This window comes from Salvelinus fontinalis, chromosome 29, assembly GCF_029448725.1.
Source record: "Salvelinus fontinalis isolate EN_2023a chromosome 29, ASM2944872v1, whole genome shotgun sequence".
Classification (NCBI taxonomy): Eukaryota; Metazoa; Chordata; class Actinopteri; order Salmoniformes; family Salmonidae; genus Salvelinus; species Salvelinus fontinalis.
The window spans coordinates 23,138,404-23,159,573 of NC_074693.1; the positions used below are offsets into that span (position 1 = coordinate 23,138,404).

Genomic DNA, 21,170 nt, shown 5'->3' on the forward strand with positions numbered 1-21,170 from the left:
CGGAGAGATGGGTAGTAGCAAGCCCATGTAATGCTTTGTAGGTTAGCAGTAAAACCTTGAAATCAGCCCTAGCCTTAACAGGAAACCAGTGTAGAGAGGCTAGCACTGGAGTAATGTGACCACATTTTGGGGTTCTAGTCAAGATTCTAGCAGCCTGGTTTAGCACTAACTGAAGTTTATTTCGTGCTTTATCCAGGTATCCAGAGAGTAGAGCATTGCAGTAGTCTAATCTAGAAGTGACAAAGCATGGATTAGTTTATCTACTGTACATCAGTTTTGGACAAAAAGTTTCCGATTTTTGCAATGTTACGAAGATTGTAATCTAGTTTTAAATATTAAATTAGGGTTGTTGAGGTCAACCGCCTGTATTCAATGGAGACGCTATACTACTAGCCTCATGTCATGAATATGCATAGCCATCTCGAGACAAGTCCGATATAATGGAATTTTTTCTCAAAGTTGCCGGGATGTCACGTGTCCTACATATATCAGAACACTCAAAACAATTTCAGCATTACGAAACTTCTATTCGATCAAATAAACCTCTCATAGCAAATAAGCCATTAATTGTTTTGTTTACCAAACTTGACACTCTCGCTTGGCGGTCGAAACAACGAAAAAACGCCACCTGCTGGAGGGAGACAGATTTTCCGCCGATTTGGGCCTCTCTCTTCCTCTTCGTCTCTGACAGTACCAAACAATACAGTCTGTGGGGCGGGGACAGAAAGAGGGGCTTGGGAAATGTACTACCAATCACAGCCGCTAGGAGCTAGGTTAATACTTTCTCCCTGGTTACGCATTGCAGTCCGGCTGTTTTTTTATTATGGGTCAAATGTTTCGAGAAAGAAAAATGTCAGCTTAGTAAAAAAAATTGTAGTTCACTTTTTATGATGAGTGTGACTTATTGTAAGCAAATTTGATATAGATATGATGTTTACTAGCCTATATCATTCACAATGCCAATGACTGGAACGAACTGCAAAAATCTCTGAAGCTGGAGACTCATATCTCCCTCACTAGCTTTAAGCACCAGCTGTCAGAGCAGCTCACAGATCACTGCACCTGTACATAGATGGGCTGTTTACAGATTGGCTATCTACCTACCTCATCCCCATACTGTATTTATTTATTTATTTATCTTGCTCCTTTGCACCCAGTATCTCTACTTGCACATTCATCTTCTGCACATCTACCATTCCAGTGTTTAATTGCTATATTGTAATTACTTCGCCACCATGGCCTATGTATTGCCTTAGCTCCCTTATCTTACCTCATTTGCACTCACTGTATATAGACTTTTTGTTTTCTTTGTTCTACTGTATTATTGACTGTATGTTTTGTTAATTCCATGTGTAACTCTGTGTTGTATGTGTCTAATTGCTATGCTTTATCTTGGCCAGGTCGCAGTTGCAAATGAGAACTTGTTCTCAACTAGACTACCTGGCTAAATAAAGGTGAAATATATATACATTTTTAAACAGCCTTCTGGTTATCCAAATGTTTTCCCCTTTATGTGGATAATGCATGGTGATGACAAAACTAGCTTGGCATCACTTTAGTTTAATCATATCATGTGTAAACTTGTCCAGTTACTCTTTAACTCTTCTGTTCTAAGGGGGGTGTTCTTCAAGAAACAACATCTCATTGTAGTTATTGGATAAACGTCTAATGCACATGTCTATGTAGATATTGTTGTTTATTTTTAACTGGACTACTAGAACAACTATTGAGTCAAACATCTTACAAATGTACCATTTGTAAGTATTATGCAGGCTTTTGAAATTAGATATTCAATGCTTCACTTTCAAATGTGGAATTTTTTCAATTATTTACTGGTTAGCATAGATTAATTGGACCAATTGGATGAATTGTAAAAGTGTAACAGTCCAAAAATCTGGCCTCAAAATAAAATAACGGCTACACCATATGTCTTTGCTATTTTCCCTTTAAATAACTTGCAGAATCTCCTTCCCTCCGTTTGCTCCAGAGCAGCTCTCGTTTGGCCAGAAGAAAACTGTAGCGGATCTCAATGGATTTACTATATGAGATCACACACCTATCGGGATAGCATCCACATTTACTACGGGTTCATAATGTTTCTGAAAGAACGTAAGTAGGCTGCTTTGCAACTCGTTAAATAATGATAAAAGGGAACGCTTCATTATCGACTGTCGATGGGCGTATGGGCTGTTCAAGTCAGCAATTGAACCTGGGGAGCGTATGATGCAGCAAATGAATTGCTACAATGTTGTTATTCACAGCGATGGAAACATTATTACTATAGGAAGGATATTATAATTAAGATATATGTGTATAGTTTAGCGCCACATCTTAGTTTATGGATTTAATTGATTAATTATGTAGACTGCCTGATTTAGTCACGATGATGGAGCTACAGTATCAGGCGCTCAAGTGCATCCTCGGTCAAGTTCCGACTCAGACAGATCCACAGACTCAGCAAGAATATCTGGTTTTGTCATATTTGTCCTTGTCAAAATTCCATCACGTGTGCATGTCGTACAGTAGCTACTTGCGCATTTAAAATACCAAGGGCAGATGTGTCATCATGGGACATGAGGCCGCCTGAAACTTGCAAAAGATGGAGTGCACTGAGGGGTGGTCACTCTCTCTGTTGTGGGTCTTCAATTTAGGCTACCGTTGTAGTTACGGGCCACCATGTCACGAATGTCACCATTAATTTTCGGACTTCACTCGTTTTTGTTAAAAGGATAGGCTTACAAAAGTAGAATTTGATAATTCCTACATGCTGTCCGACAGAGGAGGCACTATGATCAATGTATATAGGTGTATTATAAACTGGGTGGTTCTAGCCCCGAATGCTGATTGGCTGATTGCCGTGGTATATCAGACCATATAACACAGGTATGACAAAACATTTATTTTTACTGCTCTAATTACGTTGGTAAAGAGTTTATAATAGCAATAAGGCACCTCGGGTGTTTGTGATATATGGCCAATAGCCGTGGTATATGTACAGTGTTTCCATATTTAACAAAGCATAGGAAGATCGATAGGTTAAGTGTATCCTAAATAGAGTTTATGATTTTTTTCAGGTGGCTCAACTGTCCCCTGCCTTACCAACAGGCTACAGTGGCCATTGTCCCATTGCCTAGAAGCTGTCTTGCCTGTCCATTGCTTGTCTTTAGTTTATAGTAGCCTAAACGGTGTACGTCTGTAGCCTTCATGTAGGTCTATGTGTCATGTAGGTCTTATGTCAGGTAGTCATCACTGAGATCAAGGTCACTCATGTAGCCCTAAACTTGTACTTGAACTGAGACAATTAATGTTGATGCAGTTATGCAAATACTGTACAGCTGTACATTCTTCACAATTGAAGATATAGTAAAGGTTATCTGAAAGGAAATGGATATTCAAAACGTCATGTATTTTTATGTCACAGAGGAGGGTCATAATGTGGAAACAGTCAGCCATGGTGAGTAGAGGTCACGTATACAGCTGTGGGATCTTAATTTGATCACCCTGTTGAATGAGAACTTTCCTGTAAATGCAGGACATTTTAATCTTGTAGTGTATTTGATGTTAAAGACTTCAGAAGTTTGTAATTTCCACTTTCTCTTACAAAAAATGTTTCAACCCCTACAAAAATGTAAATTAATTATAAAACACATAATAATTCACATTTTCTGTTGCTGCAGGATTATTTTCCTGCTGTAGCAAACTGTCTCAAATTAAGATCCTACAACTGTATTTGATATGACAGACTAAGAATTAAAATGGCCAGTTTGTAGCGAGTTTTAGAAATGATCATATGCATCTCTAGGAAATAAAATGGGGAAAAGACAGCTGACAACCGCAGGCATCACATATAAAAATCAATGGCTCAATTGAATCAAGTGACCCTTTCTATTCTTAGCAATGGATCACATTTTTTTCCACTCTCTGAAAAATGCTGTTTGTAATGATATGAGTACAGAGCTTCCCGACAATGGCAGGGCCTTTAAAAACACAATCATCAATGTGTGTTCCTGATGGGAGGCATTATATTGCCGAGTCACCTCAAGATTCTCTGTGCTTATGCTGATGCAGAGATATTCTGCTTCATATTTCAATTGGCGTTTCCTGACACTTTTTTCTGCAAATACAATGTTAGCAAATTAGCTCATTCTAATTCACCAGATTTATTGATAATCTATATTATACATTGATGTACTGTAAGTATGACAGAGCTGTATACAGGACTTGTCCTCTTGTGACACTAGACCAGTGACAACCTTATTGATAAGTGGCGTAATTTAGAGGGACAGATAGACTGTACATTTCTGTTTACAGAGACATTAGTTGCCATACATTTCCAATTCCACCCACATATTGTAAACATGTTAGGCTGGGAGAGTAGCCAGAAGGGAATGTACTATATTTCTATAGAGATACATAGGAAATATTATTTTACTGCTGCAAGGTGGATCTGCTAGGGAGTATATGTCTGAACTGCTGAGGTGAGGGGCTTTCTGGTTGTGTCTAGGCCTTATACAGAGCATTCAGAAAGTATTTACACCCCTTGACTTTTTCCACATTTTGTTGTGTTACAGCCTGAATTTAAAATGTATTACATTGAAATGTTGTGTCACTGTCCAGTGGCCTACACACAATAATACCCCATAATGTCAATGTGGAATTATGTTTTATTTTATGTATTGATCCCATTTGTTATGGCAAGCCTAAATATGTTCAGGAGTGAAGATTTGCTTAACAAGTCACATAATAAATTGCATGGACTCTGTGTGCATGCAATAATAGTGATTAACATGATTTTTGAATGACTACCTCATCTCTATACACTCTGTACAATTATCAGTAAGGTCTCTCAGTCAAACAATTATTTTCAAACACAGATTAAACCACAAAGACCAGGGAGGTTTTCTAATGCCTCGCAAAGGGCACCTAAGGGCCTCCCGGGTGGCGCAGTGGTCTAAGGCTCTGTCGCAGCAGGCCGTGACCGGGAGGCCCATGGGGCGGTGCACAATTGGCCCAGCGTCGTCCGGGTTAGGGAGGGTTTGGCCGGCAGGGATATCCTTGTCTCATCGCACTCTAGCGACTCCTGTGGCGGGTCGGGCGCAGTGCACGCTGTGTTTCCTCCGACACATTGGTGTGGCTGGCTTCCGGGTTGGACGGGCATTGTGTAAAGAAGCAGTGCAGCTTGGCTTGATTGGGTTGGGTTGTGTTTCGGAAAACGCATGGCTCTCGACCTTTGCCTCTCCCGAGTCCGTACGGGGGTTGCAGCGATGAGACAAGACTAACTACTACCAATTGGATACCACGAAATTAGGGGGTAAAAAAAGGGCACCTATTGGTAAATGGATTTTTTTAAATGACATTGAATATCCCTTTGAGTATGGTGAAGTTATTCATTACACTTTGGATGGTCTATCAATACACAAAGATAACTCAGTTGCCGGAAAGGAAGGAAACCACTCAGGGATTTTACGATGAGGCCAATGGGGACTTTAAAACGGTTACAGAGTTTAATGGCTGTGATAGGAAAAAAACTGATCAACAACATTGTAGTTACTCCGCAATACTAACCTAAATGACAGAGTGAAAATATTCCAAAATATGCATCCTTTTTGCAAAAGGCACTAAAGTAAAACTGCAAAAAAATTGTCTACTATATTTACTTTATGTCCTGAATACAAATCATTATGTTTGGAGCAAATTCAACACATCACATCACTGAGTACCACTATTTTCAAGCATGGTGGTGGCATCATGTTATGAGAATGCTTCTCATCGGCAAGGACAAGGGAGTTTATAGGATAAAAAGGAACGGAATACAACTAAGCACAGGCAAAATCCAACCGGAGAACCTGGTTGTCTGCTTTTCAACAGACACCGGGAGATACATTCACCTTTCAGCAGGACAATAAGTTAAAACTTGGAACACAAGGCCAAATATACACTGGAGTGCTTACCAAGATGACACTGAATGTTCCCAAGTGGTCTAGTTACAATTTTGACTTAAAATCGGCTTGAAAATCTATGGCAAGACTTAAATGGCTATCTAGCAATGATCAACAAACAACTTGATAGAGCTTGAAGAATTTTAAATATAATAATGTGCAAATAGTGTACAATTCAAAAGCTCTTAGACTTACCCAGAAAGACTCACAGCTGTATTCCCTTCCAAAGGTGATTCTGAGATGTATTGACTCAGGGGTGTGAATACTTATGCAAATGAGATATTTCTGTATTTAATTTTGAATACATTTGAAAACATTTCAAAAAACATGTTTTTGCGTTGTCATAATGAGGTATTGTGTATGTAACCGATGTGAAATGGCTAGCTAGTTAGCGGTGGTGTGCGCTAATAGCGTTTCAATCGGTGACGTCACTCGCTCTGAGACCTTGAAGTAGATGTTCACCTTGCTCTGCAAGGGCTGCAGCTTTTGTGGCAGGATGGGTAACGATGCTTCGAGGGTGGCTGTTGTTGACGTGCGCAGATGGTCCCTGGTTCGAGCCAAGGTAGGGGCGAGGAGAGGGACGGAAGCAATACTGTTACATGTAGATGGGTGAGAAAAACATACATTTAATCCATTTTGAATTCAGGCTGTAACAAAACCAATTGTGGAATAAGTCAAGGGGTATGAATATTTTCTGAAGGCACACCAAAAATATATACCAATTTCCTCTGTAAGCAGAAGTATTACCCTTCATTTCTCATCATAACATTGTAGTACAAACATTGCGATATTTTGCCGCCCAGGTTTTACAAACTATCAATTACTATTCAGCAAAATATTAATTAATGAGTGGATGATGAAATCCTCACTTCTTGGCCTGTAGAATTTAGCACGGTGTGTGAGTGAGTGTTTAAAAATATATATATATTTCACCGTTATTTAACCAGGTAGGCAAGTTGAGAACAAGTTCTCATTTACAATTGCGACCTGGCAAAGATAAAGCAAAGCAGTTCGACACATACAACAACAGAGTTACACATGGAGTAAAACAAACATACAGTAAATAATACAGTAGAAAAATAAGTCTATATACAATGTGAGCAAATGAGGTGAGATAAGGGAGGTAAAAGGCAAAAAAAAAGCCATGGTGGCGAAGTAAATACAACATAGCAAGTAAAACACTGGAATGGTAGATTTGCAGTGGAAGAATGTGCAAAGTAGAGAGAAATAATGGGGTGCAAAGGAGCAAAATAAATAAATACAGTAGGGGGAGAGGTAGTTGTTTGGGCTATGTACAGGTGCAGTAATCTGTGAGCTGCTCTGACAGCTGGTGCTTAAAGCTAGTGAGGGAGATAAGTATTTCCAGTTTCAGAGATTTTTGTAGTTCATTCAGCAGAGAACTGGAAGGAGAGGCGGCCAAAGGAAGAATTGGTTTTGGGGGTGACCAGCGAGATATACCTGCTGGAGCGCGTACTACAGGTGGGTGCTGCTATGGTGACCAGCGAGCTGAGATAAGGGGGGACTTTACCTAGCAGGGTTTTGTAGATGACCTGGAGCCAGTGGGTTTGGCGACGAGTATGGCGCGAGGGCCAGCCAACGAGAGTGTACAGGTCGCAGTGGTGGGTAGTATATGGGGCTTTGGTGACAAAAGGGATGGCACTGTGATAGATTGCATCCAATTTATTGAGTAGGGTATTGGAGGCTATTTTGTAAATGACATCGCCGAAAGTCGAGGATCGGTAGGATGGTCAGTTTTACAAGGGTATGTTTGGCAGCATGAGTGAAGGATGCTTTGTTGTGAAATAGGAAGCCAATTCTAGATTTAACTTTGGATTGGAGATGTTTGATGTGAGTCTGGAAGGAGAGTTTACAGTATAACCAGACACCTAAGTATTTGTAGTTGTCCACATATTCTAAGTCAGAACCGTCCAGAGTAGTGATGTTGGGCAGGTGCAGGCATCGATCGGTTGTATTTCAGAGCAATTGGAAGCCACGGAAGGAGAGTTGTATGGCATTAAAGCTCGTCTGGAGGGTTGTTAACGGTGTTCAAAGGGCCAGAAGTATACAGAATGGTGTCGTCTGCGTAGAGGTGGATCAGAGACTCACCAGTAGCAAGAGCAACATCATTGATGTATACAAAGAAGAGAGTCGGTCCAAGTATTGAACCCTGTGGCACCCCCATAGAGACTGCCAGCGGCCCGGACAACAGGCCCTCCGATTTGACACACTGAATAATCAGAGAAGTAGTTGGTGAACCAGGCGAGGCAATCATTTGAGAAACCAAGGCTATCGAGTCTGCCGATGAGGATGTGGTGATTGACAGAGTCGAAAGCCTTGGCCAGGTCAATGAATACGGCTGCACAATATTGTTTCTTATCGATGGCGGTTAGCATATCGTTTAGGACCTTGTGGCTGAGGTGCACCCATGACCAGCTCTGAAACCAGATTGCATAGCGGAGAAGGTATGGTTGGATTCAAAATGGTTGGTAATCTGTTTGTTGACTTGGCTTTCGAAGACCTTAGAAAGGCAGGGTAGGATAGATATAGGTCTGTAGCAGTTTGGGTCAAGAGTGTGTCCCCCTTTGGAGAGGGGGAAGACCGCAGCTGCTTTCCAATCTTTGGGAATCTCAGACTACACGAAAGAGAGGTTGAACAGGCTAGTAATAGGGGTTGCAACAATTTCGGCAGATAATTTTAGAAAGAAAGGGTCCAGATTCTCTAGCCCGGCTGATTTATAGGGGTCCAGATTTTGCAGCTCTTTCAGAACATCAGCTGACTGGATTTGGGAGAAGGATAAATGGGGAAGGCTTGGGCGAGTTGCTGTGGGGGAGTGCAGTGCTGTTGACCGGGGTAGGGGTAGCCAGGTGGAAAGCATGGCCAACCGTAGAAAAATGCTTATTGAAATTCTCAATTATAGTGGATTTATCGGTGGTGACAGTGTTTCCTGTCCTCAGCGCAAGCGCAGTGGGCAGCTGGGAGGAGGTGTTCTTATTCTCCATGGACTTTACAGTGTCCCAGAACATTTTTGAGTTTGTGTTGCAGGAAGCAAATTTCTGCTTGAAAAAGCTATCCTTGGCTTTTCTAACTGCCTGTGTATATTGGTTTCTAGCTTCCCTGAAAAGTTGCATATCACGGGGGCTGTTCGATGCTAATGCAGAACGCCATAGGATGTTTTTGTGTTGGTTAAGGGCAGTCAGGTCTGGAGAGAACCAAGGGCTATATCTGTTCCTGGTTCTAAATTTCTTGAATCGGGCATGCTTATTTAAGATGGTGAGGGCACTGCCCCCTCAAGATTCTGAGCCTGCTTGGCAGGGTTGGTCCTGCAAAGCCAAAGCCCCCTAAAGGGAGAGCATAATAAACAAGGAAATTCTCAAAGCTGCTAATGAGAACCTTGACGACCTTGTACCTAGCCGTTGGGGATTCCGCTAGGGGGGGGGCAGTGGCATTGCTGGCAACACTAGCTGCAGTAACCCATGGGGAGGGGGTCACACTCGGACATTCAGAGAGGGGGTATATTATTGTGGCCCTGGTGGCACGAAACCAATCGGACTGCATGGAGATGCTTGGGAACATGGTCAAAATGGATGACCGTATTGTGGGTGTTTCAGGAAGAAGGTGTACATTTGACCTCCATCATCTAGGATGTGACAATGGTAAATAAATCTCTACATTTATGCTCATTTTTTGCGCGGTCTTGCAGGCCTTCTCATGCAGCTGCAACTGCAAGTACATTTGTAAATCATGACCCATCTTGAGTTGGGCTCTGGGATGGTGCAATTGTTGAGAGGGTGAGCTTATGGTTGTGTGGGGGTAAGGGCTGAATGTGTGTGGGTGTATGTGTGTATCCCACAACTGTTGCGAAGGAAGAAGTAAAAGATGTTAGGGACTATAGAGGATGATTCACAGCAATATGTAATAAAAATCGAGGTGAGGGCGATGGAAATGCATTTGGCAATGGATCTGCTTCGGTTCGGTGGATGGTGCTGTGTGCACTTTTCGAAGGATGGATCCCAGTCGGTCCGGGGCTGTGCGATGCGGGGGGTCGGGGGTGGTCTGCCGGGCATTGGGATGACAACCCAACTCGAGATGGGGGCTTTTGGCGGGTGGAATAGTGGGGACCAATTGGAGGTTTGCTTAGTGGAGATGCAAATGTCATGGTACAACTATATAGACACTCAATCATTATGTTACTTTTTAATAGGACGTTTACAAACATATATTTTGATAAAAATAATTGAAAGGTGTGTCTCATTATGGTAAGTGGTGAAATAAGTATAGCCAGTTACAATTGTAATGGCTTAGCAGATAATAAGAAAAGACGATCAGTATTTACCTGGCTAAAAGAGAAGGATTATAATATCTACTGTTTACAGGAAACCCATTCGACAGTTTTAGATGAAGTTTTGTGGAAAAAGAACTGGGGGGGCAAAATATATTTCTCCCATGGGCAAAGAAATTCAAAAGGGGTGATGGTTTTAATTAATAATAACTTTGATCCAAATGTGCAACTTGTCCAAACAGATCCTCAAGGTAGATGGATTATTTTAAATATGTTATTGGACAATAAACATATATGGCTTATTAACCTATACGGTCCGAATAATGATGATCCAAGCTTCTTTGACAATATATATAAGAATGTATCAACTCTACAAGCAACACTAGACTCGATTATTATAGTGGGAGATTTTAATACGGTCTTAAATACCTCTATGGACTGGAAAGGAAATCACACTACAAACTATCACCCTCAGGCACTTAAGGAAATCAGGAATGTCATGGATATATTGGAATTAGTGGATATATGGAGACTTAAATACCCTGACCTAGTGAGATATACATGGCGGAGGCTTAATCAAGCTAGTCGCCTTGACTACTTTCTTATATCATTCTCTCTGGCACCAAAAGTTAAAAAGTGTTTGATAGGGGACAGAATGCGGTCAGACCATCACATAATTGGCATATATATTACTCTTACAGAATTTCCACGTGGGCGAGGATATTGGAAATTTAATTAAAGCCTACTAGATGATAAATTGTTTAGAACTAGGACAGAAGAATTTATAACTGACTTTTTTAGATATAACATAGGTACAGCAGATCCCCATATTGTATGGGACACTTTTAAGTGTGCCTTTAGAGGCCATGCAATTCAGTACTCATCTATAAAACAAAAGCAATTTCGATCAAAAGAGTCCATATTAACAAAGGAAATTGAAGGACTAACAGTACAGTTAGATAACAATAAAAACGGTACCATAGAGGCACAGAATAAGTTAGAGGAAAAACAAAAAGAAATGGAGGAACTTATTCAAGAAAGATCCAGTGTAATATATTACAAAAATAAAGCGAACTGGATGGAATATGGGGGAAAATGCACCAAATTCTTTTTCAATCTTCAATATAGAAATGCTACCAAAAAAAACGTATTAAAACTTGTTACAAATGATGGAGTCACGCATGATTCACCAAATGATGTTTTGAAAGAGGAAGTAAAGTACTTTAAGAATATATTTTCGTTTCAGGCTCCTCCATCTCCACTAACTGAAACTAATTGTATGGATTTTTTCCCTAATAACAATGTAAAATTAACATCTGTACAGAAAGACTCATGTGAAGGCCTAATTACAGAGGAGGAACTACTTGATGCAATTGGGGCCTTCAAGGATGGGAAAACTCCAGGACTGGATGGCATACCAGTGGAAGTATACAAACATTTTTTTGATATACTCAAAGGACCATTATTAGCTTGTTTTAACCACTCCTATATAAATGATAGATTATCAGACACACAACAAGAAGGTGTGATATCATTATTACTGAAACAGGACCCAAGTGGTATATATAAAGATCCAGTCCATTTAAAAAATTGGAGACCTCTTACACTTCAGTGTTGTGATGCAAAAATCCTAGCAAAATGCTTGGCGCATAGAATAAAAAAAGTTTTGTCAGATATTATTCATCCTAATCAGACAGGTTTTTTACATGGACGATACATTGGAGATAATATAAGGCAAGTACTGGAAACAATGGAACACTATGAAATATCGGGGACACCAGGCCTGGTTTTCATAGCTGATTTTGAAAAGGCTTTTGATAAAGTACGACTGGAGTTTATATATAAATGCCTAGAATATTTCAATTTTGGGGAATCTCTTATAAAATGGGTAAAAATTATGTATAGTAACCCTAGGTGTAAAATAGTAAATAATGGCTACATCTCAGAAAGTTTTAAACTATCTAGAGGAGTAAAACAAGGTTGTCCACTATCGGCATATCTATTTATTATTGCCATCGAAATGTTAGCTGTTAAAATTAGATCAAACATTAATATTAAGGGATTAGAAATCCAGGGCCTAAAAACTAAGGTGTCATTGTACGCTGATGATTCATGTTTTCTTTTAAAACCACAACTAGAATCTCTCCACGGCCTCTTAGAGGATCTAGATACATTTGCTATCCTCTCTGGATTAAAACCAAATTATGATAAATGTACCATATTACGTATTGGATCACTAAAAAATACACATTTTACATTGCCATGTAGTTTACCAATTAAATGGTCTGACGGTGATGTGGACATACTCGGTATACAAATCCCAAAAGAAAGAAATGATCTCACTCCAATAAGTTTTTATAGAAAGTTAGCAAAAATAGATAAGATCTTGCTACCATGGAAAGGAAAATACCTGTCTATTTGTGGGAAAATCACCCTGATTAACTCTTTAATCATATCACAGTTTACCTATTTGCTTATGGTTTTGCCTACACCTAGTGACCTGCTTTTTAAATTATATGAACAAAAAATATTCAATTTTATTTGGAACGGCAAGCCAGATAAAATTAAAAGGGCCTATTTATATAACGAATATGAATTCGGAGGGCAGAAATTATTAAATATTAAAGCATTAGACCTCTCACTAAAGGCATCAGTCATACAAAAGTTATACTTAAATCCAAACTGGTTCTCTAGTAGATTGGTACGAATGTCTCATCCTATGTTCAAGAAGGGCCTTTTTCCCTTTATTCAGATTACACCTGCTCACTTTCGGTTGCTTGAAAAGGAAATAATCTCCAAAATATCTTTATTTTTTAAACAAGCCTTAGAAAGTTGGTTGCAATTTCAGTTTAATCCACCTGAAAGGACGGAACAAATAGTGCAACAAATCTTGTGGTTAAATTGAAATATAGTAATTGATAAAAAAAACTGTATTTATCGAAGAAATGTTTAAAAAAGGTATAATTTTTGTGAATGATATCATAAATAGGACTGGTGGAGTAATGTCACACATGCAGCTAACACAGACATATGGAAATGTCTGCTCTACCCAAAATTACAACCAATTAATTGCAGCATTACCACAAAAATGGAAGAGGCAGGTGGAAGGGGATAAAAGTAAGGAACTTGTATGTCGGCCTTATATTAAAGAACATAAATGGTTAAAGAAAAGTGTGATAAATAAAAACATATACCAATTTCATTTAAGGACCAAAAAACTTACGGCTGTGCCATATAAATTGCAAAATAGTTGGGAAGAGATTTTCGATGTACCCATTCCATGGCACATGGTTTATGAATTGATACGCAAAACAACGCCGGATTCAAAACTTCGAATTTTTCAATTTCAATCAATCAATCAATTTTATTTTATATAGCCCTTCGTACATCAGATAATATCTCGAAGTGCTGTACAGAAACCCAGCCTAAAACCCCAAACAGCTAGAATGCAGGTGTAGAAGCACGGTGGCTAGGAAAAACTCCCTAGAAAGGCCAAAACCTAGGAAGAAACCTAGAGAGGAACCAGGCTATGAGGGGTGGCCAGTCCTCTTCTGGCTGTGCCGGGTGGAGATTATAACAGAACTATGCCAAGATGTTCAAAAATGTTCATAAGTGACAAGCATGGTCAAATAATAATCATGAATAATTTTCAGTTGGCTTTTCATAGCTGATCATTAAGAGTTGAAAAACAACAGGTCTGGGACAGGTGGCGTTTCCATAACCGCAGGCAGAACAGCTGAAACTGGAATAGCAGCAAGTTTAAATTATTGTACAAAATTCTTGCAACTAATAGAATGTTATATATATGGGGGATACAATCTTCCCAGCTCTGTAGATTCTGCTGTGAGGAGGCAGAGTCATTAGACCATTTATTTTGGTATTGTCCGCATGTAGCTCGTTTTTGGTCACAGGTCCAGGAATGGTTGAAGAATTGCAACATTTGCGTAGAACTAACGCTACAGATAGCAATACTGGGGGATCTGAAAAGCCATAGCCAATCAATCAATAATATAATAATTATTTTAGCAAAAATGTTTATTTTTAATTTACAATCCGTGGAAGCTATGAGAATAGGAAGATTCAAATCGTTTGTGAAGCATCACAGCACAGTTGAAAAATATTTGGCAAATAAAAATCCGAAATGGATGATGTTGAAAGATAGATGGGAAAGGTTGAGTGGAGCTGAAGGGTGGGACTAATAACAAGATAAACAATGTAGGGCATACGGGATCTGTGAAATGTGTATAGGTGCGGAGCTATTGTGAAATAGCACAGTTACAAGTGGAAATCAAACTGGATGGACAACAGAAATAGAGGAAGGACTAAGAACAAACAAGAGAGAACTATTATAAAGTAGACTGTGTCTGTAAAATGTGTATAAGATGTATAAATTGAAGGTAAAAACAGAAATGTTTATCAGTTTACTCCAATTGGGGGATCGGTGGTAGGGTTTGCGGGGAATAATAATAAAGGTATACTCTTTAAAAAAAGTATGTATGTCTATGTAGGTATGTGTATGTATATATGTGTATATGTATGCATACGTGAATGGATATATATATTTACCCCAAAAAATATGGGGGATTGGAAATGATGCAGACAATTACATTGGAAGCAACATTCTTTCCGCAATATTAAGCTGATCCACCCCCCAAAAAAATAAAAATAAATTTAAAATAAATTTAAAAAAAGATGGTGAGGAAGGCATTTAAAAAAAAAAAATAACCAGGCATCCTCTACTGACGGGATGAGATCAATATCCTTCCAGGATACCCCGGCCAGGTCGATTAGAAAGGCCTGCTCGCTGAAGTGTTTCAGGGAGCGTTTGACAGTGATGAGTGGAGGTTGTTTGACCGCTGACCCATTACGGATGCAGGAAATGAGGCAGTGATCGCTGAGATCTTGGTTGAAAAGAGCAGAGGTGTATTTAGAGGGCAGGTTGGTTAGGATGATATCTATGAGGGTGCCCGTGTTTACGTCTTTGGGGTGGTACCTGGTAGGTTCATTGATAATTTGTGTGAGATTGAGGGCATCAAGCTTAGATTGTAGGATGGCTGGGGTGTTAAGCATGTCCCAGTTTAGGTTGCCTAGCAGCACGAGCTCTGAAGAAAGATGGGGGGCAATCAGTTCACATATGGTGTCCAGAGCACAGCTGGGGGCAGAGGGTGGTCTATAGCAGGCGGCAACGGTGAGAGACTTGTTTTTAGAGAGGTGGATTTTTAAAAGTAGAAGTTCAAATTGCTTGGGTACAGACCTGGATAGTAGGACAGAACTCTGCAGGCTATCTTTGCAGTAGATTGCAACACCGCCCCCAGCAATGGACAAGGCATATTGACATTAAGGACAGGCATGCTTAGTCGAGTGATCATAAGGGTCCAGTGAGTAGTGAGGTTGGTTGGGGTAACGGCGATTCAGACAGCTACCTGGGCCATAGGTAACAAGCTGGCATAGGATGGAGGTCTGATTTAGCCACCTCGTGCGTTTCCGACGGTAGATTAGTGGGGTTCCGTGTGGTAGAGGGGATCAATCCAATTGGCAAAATAGAAATAATTATAGTGACTCAAATTGTCCGATAGACCTATTCAGATAGCAGCCGTGTGGGCTAAGATGCTCAGTAAAAAAACATCCAACGGTGTGTACCACCAGGCCCAGCTCTCTCTGCCTGCTGAGATAGATAAAGTTGTCTCTAGCCAGTGGTATGCACAGGAAGTTGAGAACAGGGATTATCTAGTCACAACATGATGACAGGAGACTCAGATGGCCTTACAAGACCAGGCACATCAATGCCGCTGAGTATCAAGAGTTGACATCTTCTGATAAGTGTGGGGAACCTCCTTCATGGTTACGTTACTGACGCTACAGGACATATGTGTGTACCCATTGGCTATACAGAACTATGCTACAGATAGAGGACGAGTGAAAACCCTTTGGAGGCATGACAGACCTGGAGGCATCGACAGTGGGGGAACCCCCTCCCCCGTATATGATCTTCCTCCTGGTCTTCTTCTTCTTCATCACTGGCCTCCTGGGCTTCCTGGTCTGCCACCTGCTGAAGAAGAAGGGCTACCGTTGCAGGACTGGGGAGGAGGAGGACGATGACGAGTGTGAGCAGAAACTGGGACCAGACAAGAATGGTAGGTATCTACCAGGATCTGTCAGAGTGTGTTTATATATACTGTATATTGGCTTTTGATCTATCCATTGATGTCAAATAAAATACAATCTTATTGGTCACATACACATATTTAGCAGATGTTATGGCAGGTGTAGCGAAATGCTTGTGTTCTTAGCTCCGACAGTGCAGTAGTATCTAACAATTCACAACAATACACACATCTAAAATTATAAGAATGGAATTAAGAAATATATATATTTGTTTTAACAACAAAAACGTGTTGTAGTGGCAATGATTAAAATACAGTAGAATAGAATACAGTATCCAGAAGTGGGACCAAGTCATTGTTTTACAAGTCACAAGTAAGTCTCAAGTCTTAGCACTGAAGTCCCAAGTCAAGTCTCAAGTCAGGCAAGTCCGAGTCAAGTCTCAAGTCAAGACCAACAAGTCTCAAGTCCTAAACTTTGAGTTTCGAGTTCTAAACAAGTCATAATGTGCTCTTCACCAAATGTAATACCCTTTCATATTTTAACAAGAGTAATAGTTAGTATATTACATTTACGCAAATCCTGAATGCTTTTAAAAATATATTTATTACTTTCCAAATAAACCCGCCGACGTTCCTCTGCACTGCCACGCGCAACTTTTTCTCAACTGGCACAATTTGATTGGCTGCTGTCCGATTCAAACTGTAATCCGTTAAATGAAGAGTTAATGCGCTACACACTTTTTAAAAAAGCATAATTTTTAATATTTGGGCTTGGGGAGGGTATCAAGTCAGTTCGAGTCGAAAGGCTCAAGTCCAAGTTAAGTCGCGAGTCATTGGTGTTAAAGTCAAAGTCGAGTTGCAAGTCATGATATTTGTGACTCGAGTCCAAGTCATGTGACTCGAGTCCACACCTCTGGTATATACAAATGAAATGAATAAAGCAGTATGTTAACATTATTCAAGTGACTAGTATTCTATTATTAAAGTGACCAGTGATTCCATGTCTATGTACATGGGGCAGCAGCCTCTAAGATACAGGGTTGAGTAGCCAGGTGGTAGCCGTGAAGGCTATTTAACAGTCTGATGGCCTTGAGATAGAAGCTGTTTTTCAGTCTCTAGATCCCAGCTTTGATGCACCTGTACTGACCTCGCCTTCTAGATGGTAGTGGGGTGAACAGGCCTTGTCTCGGGTGGTTGTTGTCCTTGAGGGTCTTGTTGGCCTTCCTGTGACATCGGCTGCTGTAGGTGTCCCAGAGGGCAGGCAGTGTGCACCCAGTGATGCGTTGTGCAGACCTCACTACCCTCTGGAGAGCCTTACACCAGGCGGTGATACAGCCTGACAGGATGCTCTCAATTGTGCATCTGTAAAAGTTTGTAAGGGGCTTAGGGGCCAAGACAAATTTCTTCAGCCTCCTGAGTTTGAAGAGCCGCTGTTGCGCCACCTTCACCACACTGTCTGTGTGGGTGGACCATTTCAGATTGTCAGTGATGTGTATGCCGAGGAACTTGAAGCTTTCCACCTTCTCCACTGCGGTTTCGTCGATGTGGATAGGGGCGTGCTCCCTCTGCTGTTTCCTGAAGTCCACGATCAGCTCCTTCGTTTTGTTTACATTGAGGGAGGATATTTTCCTGGCACCACTCCACCAGGGCTCTCACCTCCTCCCTGTAGGCTGTTTTTTCATTGTTGGTAATCAGGCCTGTCGTTTGCAAACTTGATGATTGAATTGGAGGCGTATGTGGCCATGCAGTCATGGGTGAACAGGGAGTACAGGAGGCGGCTTAGTATCCACCCTTGTGGGGCACCTGTGTTGAGGATCAGCGAAGTGGAGGTGTTGTTTCCTTCCTTCACAACCTGGGGGCGGGTCGTCAGGAAGTCCAGGACCCAGTTGCACAGGGTGGGATTCAGACCCAGGGCCCTAAGCTTAATGATGAGCTTGGAGGGTACTATGGTGTTTAAGGCTAAGCTATAGTCAATTAACAGAATGAGAGCCCACAGTCCTTGGGACCGGTGGCACTGTTATCCTCAAAGCGGGAAAATAAGGTGTTTAGCTTGTCCGGGAGCAAGACGTCGGTGTCCGCGACATGGCTGGTTTTCCCTTTGTAACCCGTGATTATCTATTGACCCTACCACATACGCCTTGTATCTGAGCCGTTAAATTGCGACTCCACTTTTTCTCTGTACTGACGTTTTGCCTGTTTGATTGCCTTACAGAGGGAATAACTACATTGTTTGTATTTGACCATATTCCCAGTCACCTTGCCATGATTAAATGTGGTATTTCGCGTTTTCAGTTTTGCGTGAATGATGCCGTCTATCCACGGTTTCTGGTTTGGGTAGGTTTTAATAGTCACAGTGGGAACAACATCAGGGTCAGGGATATGGCTTGGAGAAGTTAAGTATCCATGATTGATTTTTTAAGGCAGATACAAGTGTCGAAAGGCCCTTGGCCATTTACCAAGCAGGAAACTGTACTCTTTAGGTTAGAGGATGTTATTTCAGCTTGAATTAAATTCAGTCCAGTGTAACCACTGAACACTCACAAAGAAGTAATATTTCCCATATTGAATTAGTGTTTATTTAATGGGTACTTGAAAACCATGGGCCTCAGTGCAAGTAAACAACTAGGAAGTAGAATCTCTTGAAAGCATACAAACAAACAGAAATATGCTCCTTTCATTGAAGTGAGGAAAAACGGTCCAGGTCAATAACTTTGAGAATTTCCTTTAATAATCTTGAATGATGATGAAGCACGCTTGGGGGAAAGCTGCTTCGTCAGATAAGCTTTCATATATTACAGATGATGAAGAAGAGGACAATCAAGACACCGTTGAACAAATCCTGAAGTGCATCATTGAAAATGAAGGCAATAACTTAATAGATACTACATTTTGTCAATACCCTTGGCACTTAAATACTGCAATTTAAATTGTGCTTAGCAAAAGTGTGTAATGTTTGTGTTCTACCTTCTAGCTAACATGGAAGCCTTCAAGGATATGCTAGGAAAACAGGATATATGTCAACATCATGATCCTAGGTACGTATTGTTAAGATCAATTTTTCTTTTGCTTAGTTATAATGTATTTTTGTGTAAGTAGATTTACATTCACCTTGTCTTACTCCAGCGTGTTATTATCACCCTTGTTGAAAGTATTTTAGTGCAAAGCTAAGGTAAACAAGCACCTTACTTAGTAACAGCACCAATTCCTCTCAAGTAATATACTCCTACTTTATTTTTCTCTGGAACAAAGCAGTATTTCTGTGGTACATAATGCATATGGTTTAAATGCAGGTCTCCTGTACTGTACTGCAGGGTTTCCCCTGCTTTAGGGTGTCGTGTTTTCAGAGAGGCCACAACAATGGGTGTAGCCTACATTTCTATGTGCCTGTGGCAGTCAGGCAGAGTCTGGAGAAAGTCAGTGTATTGTGTGGCTTGTATTTATGCTGGGACTAGAGGGTAGCTATGGAGTGGGGTGCCCAGCCCCTCTGTTCCTGTGCTATGCAGTGTGTCCTTGGGCTATCTGTCCCATGGGGTCACCTGGCTTAATGTTGTCTTGGTCTCAGCAGCTCTGTTATGGGATCTAGGCCCGTAACTACAAAGTGTCTCAGAGTAGGAGTGCTGATCTAGGATCTGTCCATACAATCTGATTTATTTTTAACCTAAACTCATACTCTGAGACTCTTTGTGGATAGAGGACCTGATCTTTACTGCCTTGTTGTGAGGCAAACAGACAAATAGTCTCCCTACATAGTATGCTACTACTGCACTCTACCAACGTGCTTCTCCTTACATCCATATCAAGCATTCTAGGTAGAGATGATCGAGGGCATTCTAGGTAGAGATGATCGAGGGCATTCTAGAGAAACAGACCCAGTGGTGTGCTGTGATAATATAACTGTGATGTGCTACTAGTATATTGGAGAGATTTATGCTTGTTAATTAGATCCATGTTCTTACTTGGCACCTCTAGGGTGCGGGTTTTAGTGTTCATGTCTGTTTACCAAGATAGTGCTCTCAGACTGACAGCAGCCTACAGGACCGTGGCGTTCGTTGGTATTCTTCCCACACTCTCCTCTCTCAGCCAGCTACAGCAGCAGTACAGATACAGTAGTCCCCAGAGATGCTGCAGTCCTGATGGGAGGGAGGTCACAGACAGAGGCGGCCAGAGAGGGGAACAGACGGACTGATGGATCACACTAGAGACTCTTATTTCACAGGCAGACTACAACAAATATGCTACTATAAACCAGATGCTTAGAAATGGCGTTTAGATGCTTAGAAAGATGTCTTTGGGTGTTTTTGCTTAGTCATGGTCTAGAGTGTTTCCCAGACACGCTCCTCAGGACCCCAAGGGGTGCATGTTTTGGTTTTTGCCCTTATACTACACAGCTGATTCAAATAATCAACTAATCATCGAGCTTTGATTAATTGAATCAGCTGTGTAGTGCTATGACAAAAACCAAAACGCACACAGTGCACCCCTTGGGGTCTCCAGGACCGAGTTTGGAAATGGAATGGAAAATTAACATGCCTGACTGAATGGGTATTTCATTGTCTTTCCAAAAGATTACTGCGCAAAGAGAGCCTGGGGGGTATTCCACCTCATCACCACACAGTGCACTCTGGCGCCCAGCTCGACCATAAGTCCTGCACACTCTGTGTGCAAGGGCGGTCCAAGAAGGCCCGCCGCCTGAGCCGTGTGCCTCGGACCAATAAGCCGAGAACGCCAGGAGAGAGGAGAGAGTCCACTGTGTTCGCTGTGGGAAGGTGAGTCACACTGGACGTGTGTTTGACAACAATACATTCATCTTTATTTATTTAATTTGTTTTGCCAGGTAAACCATTAAGA

The 21,170-nt window shown here is 41.0% G+C and overlaps 1 protein-coding gene across 3 annotated transcripts in view; it reads left to right on the forward strand.

Moving 5' to 3' along the window:
- The first annotated feature begins 1,933 nt into the window (after positions 1-1,933).
- Positions 1,934-21,170, forward strand: part of LOC129827621 (uncharacterized protein DKFZp434B061-like) — a 25,813-nt gene continuing 6,576 nt past the window's right edge. Inside the window, exons 1-6 of one of the 3 annotated variants that reach the window (XM_055888628.1) lie at positions 1,935-2,109; positions 3,075-3,454; positions 16,111-16,352; positions 19,121-19,186; positions 19,294-19,357; positions 20,888-21,088. In XM_055888628.1, coding sequence (XP_055744603.1) covers positions 16,154-16,352; positions 19,121-19,186; positions 19,294-19,357; positions 20,888-21,088 — 530 coding nt within the window. In that variant the 5' untranslated portion in view covers positions 1,935-2,109; positions 3,075-3,454; positions 16,111-16,153. Of the gene's footprint in view, positions 2,110-3,074; positions 3,455-16,110; positions 16,353-19,120; positions 19,187-19,293; positions 19,358-20,887; positions 21,089-21,170 lie in introns of all 3 variants that reach the window. The other 2 variants (XM_055888627.1, XM_055888629.1) reach the window with 2 other exon arrangements.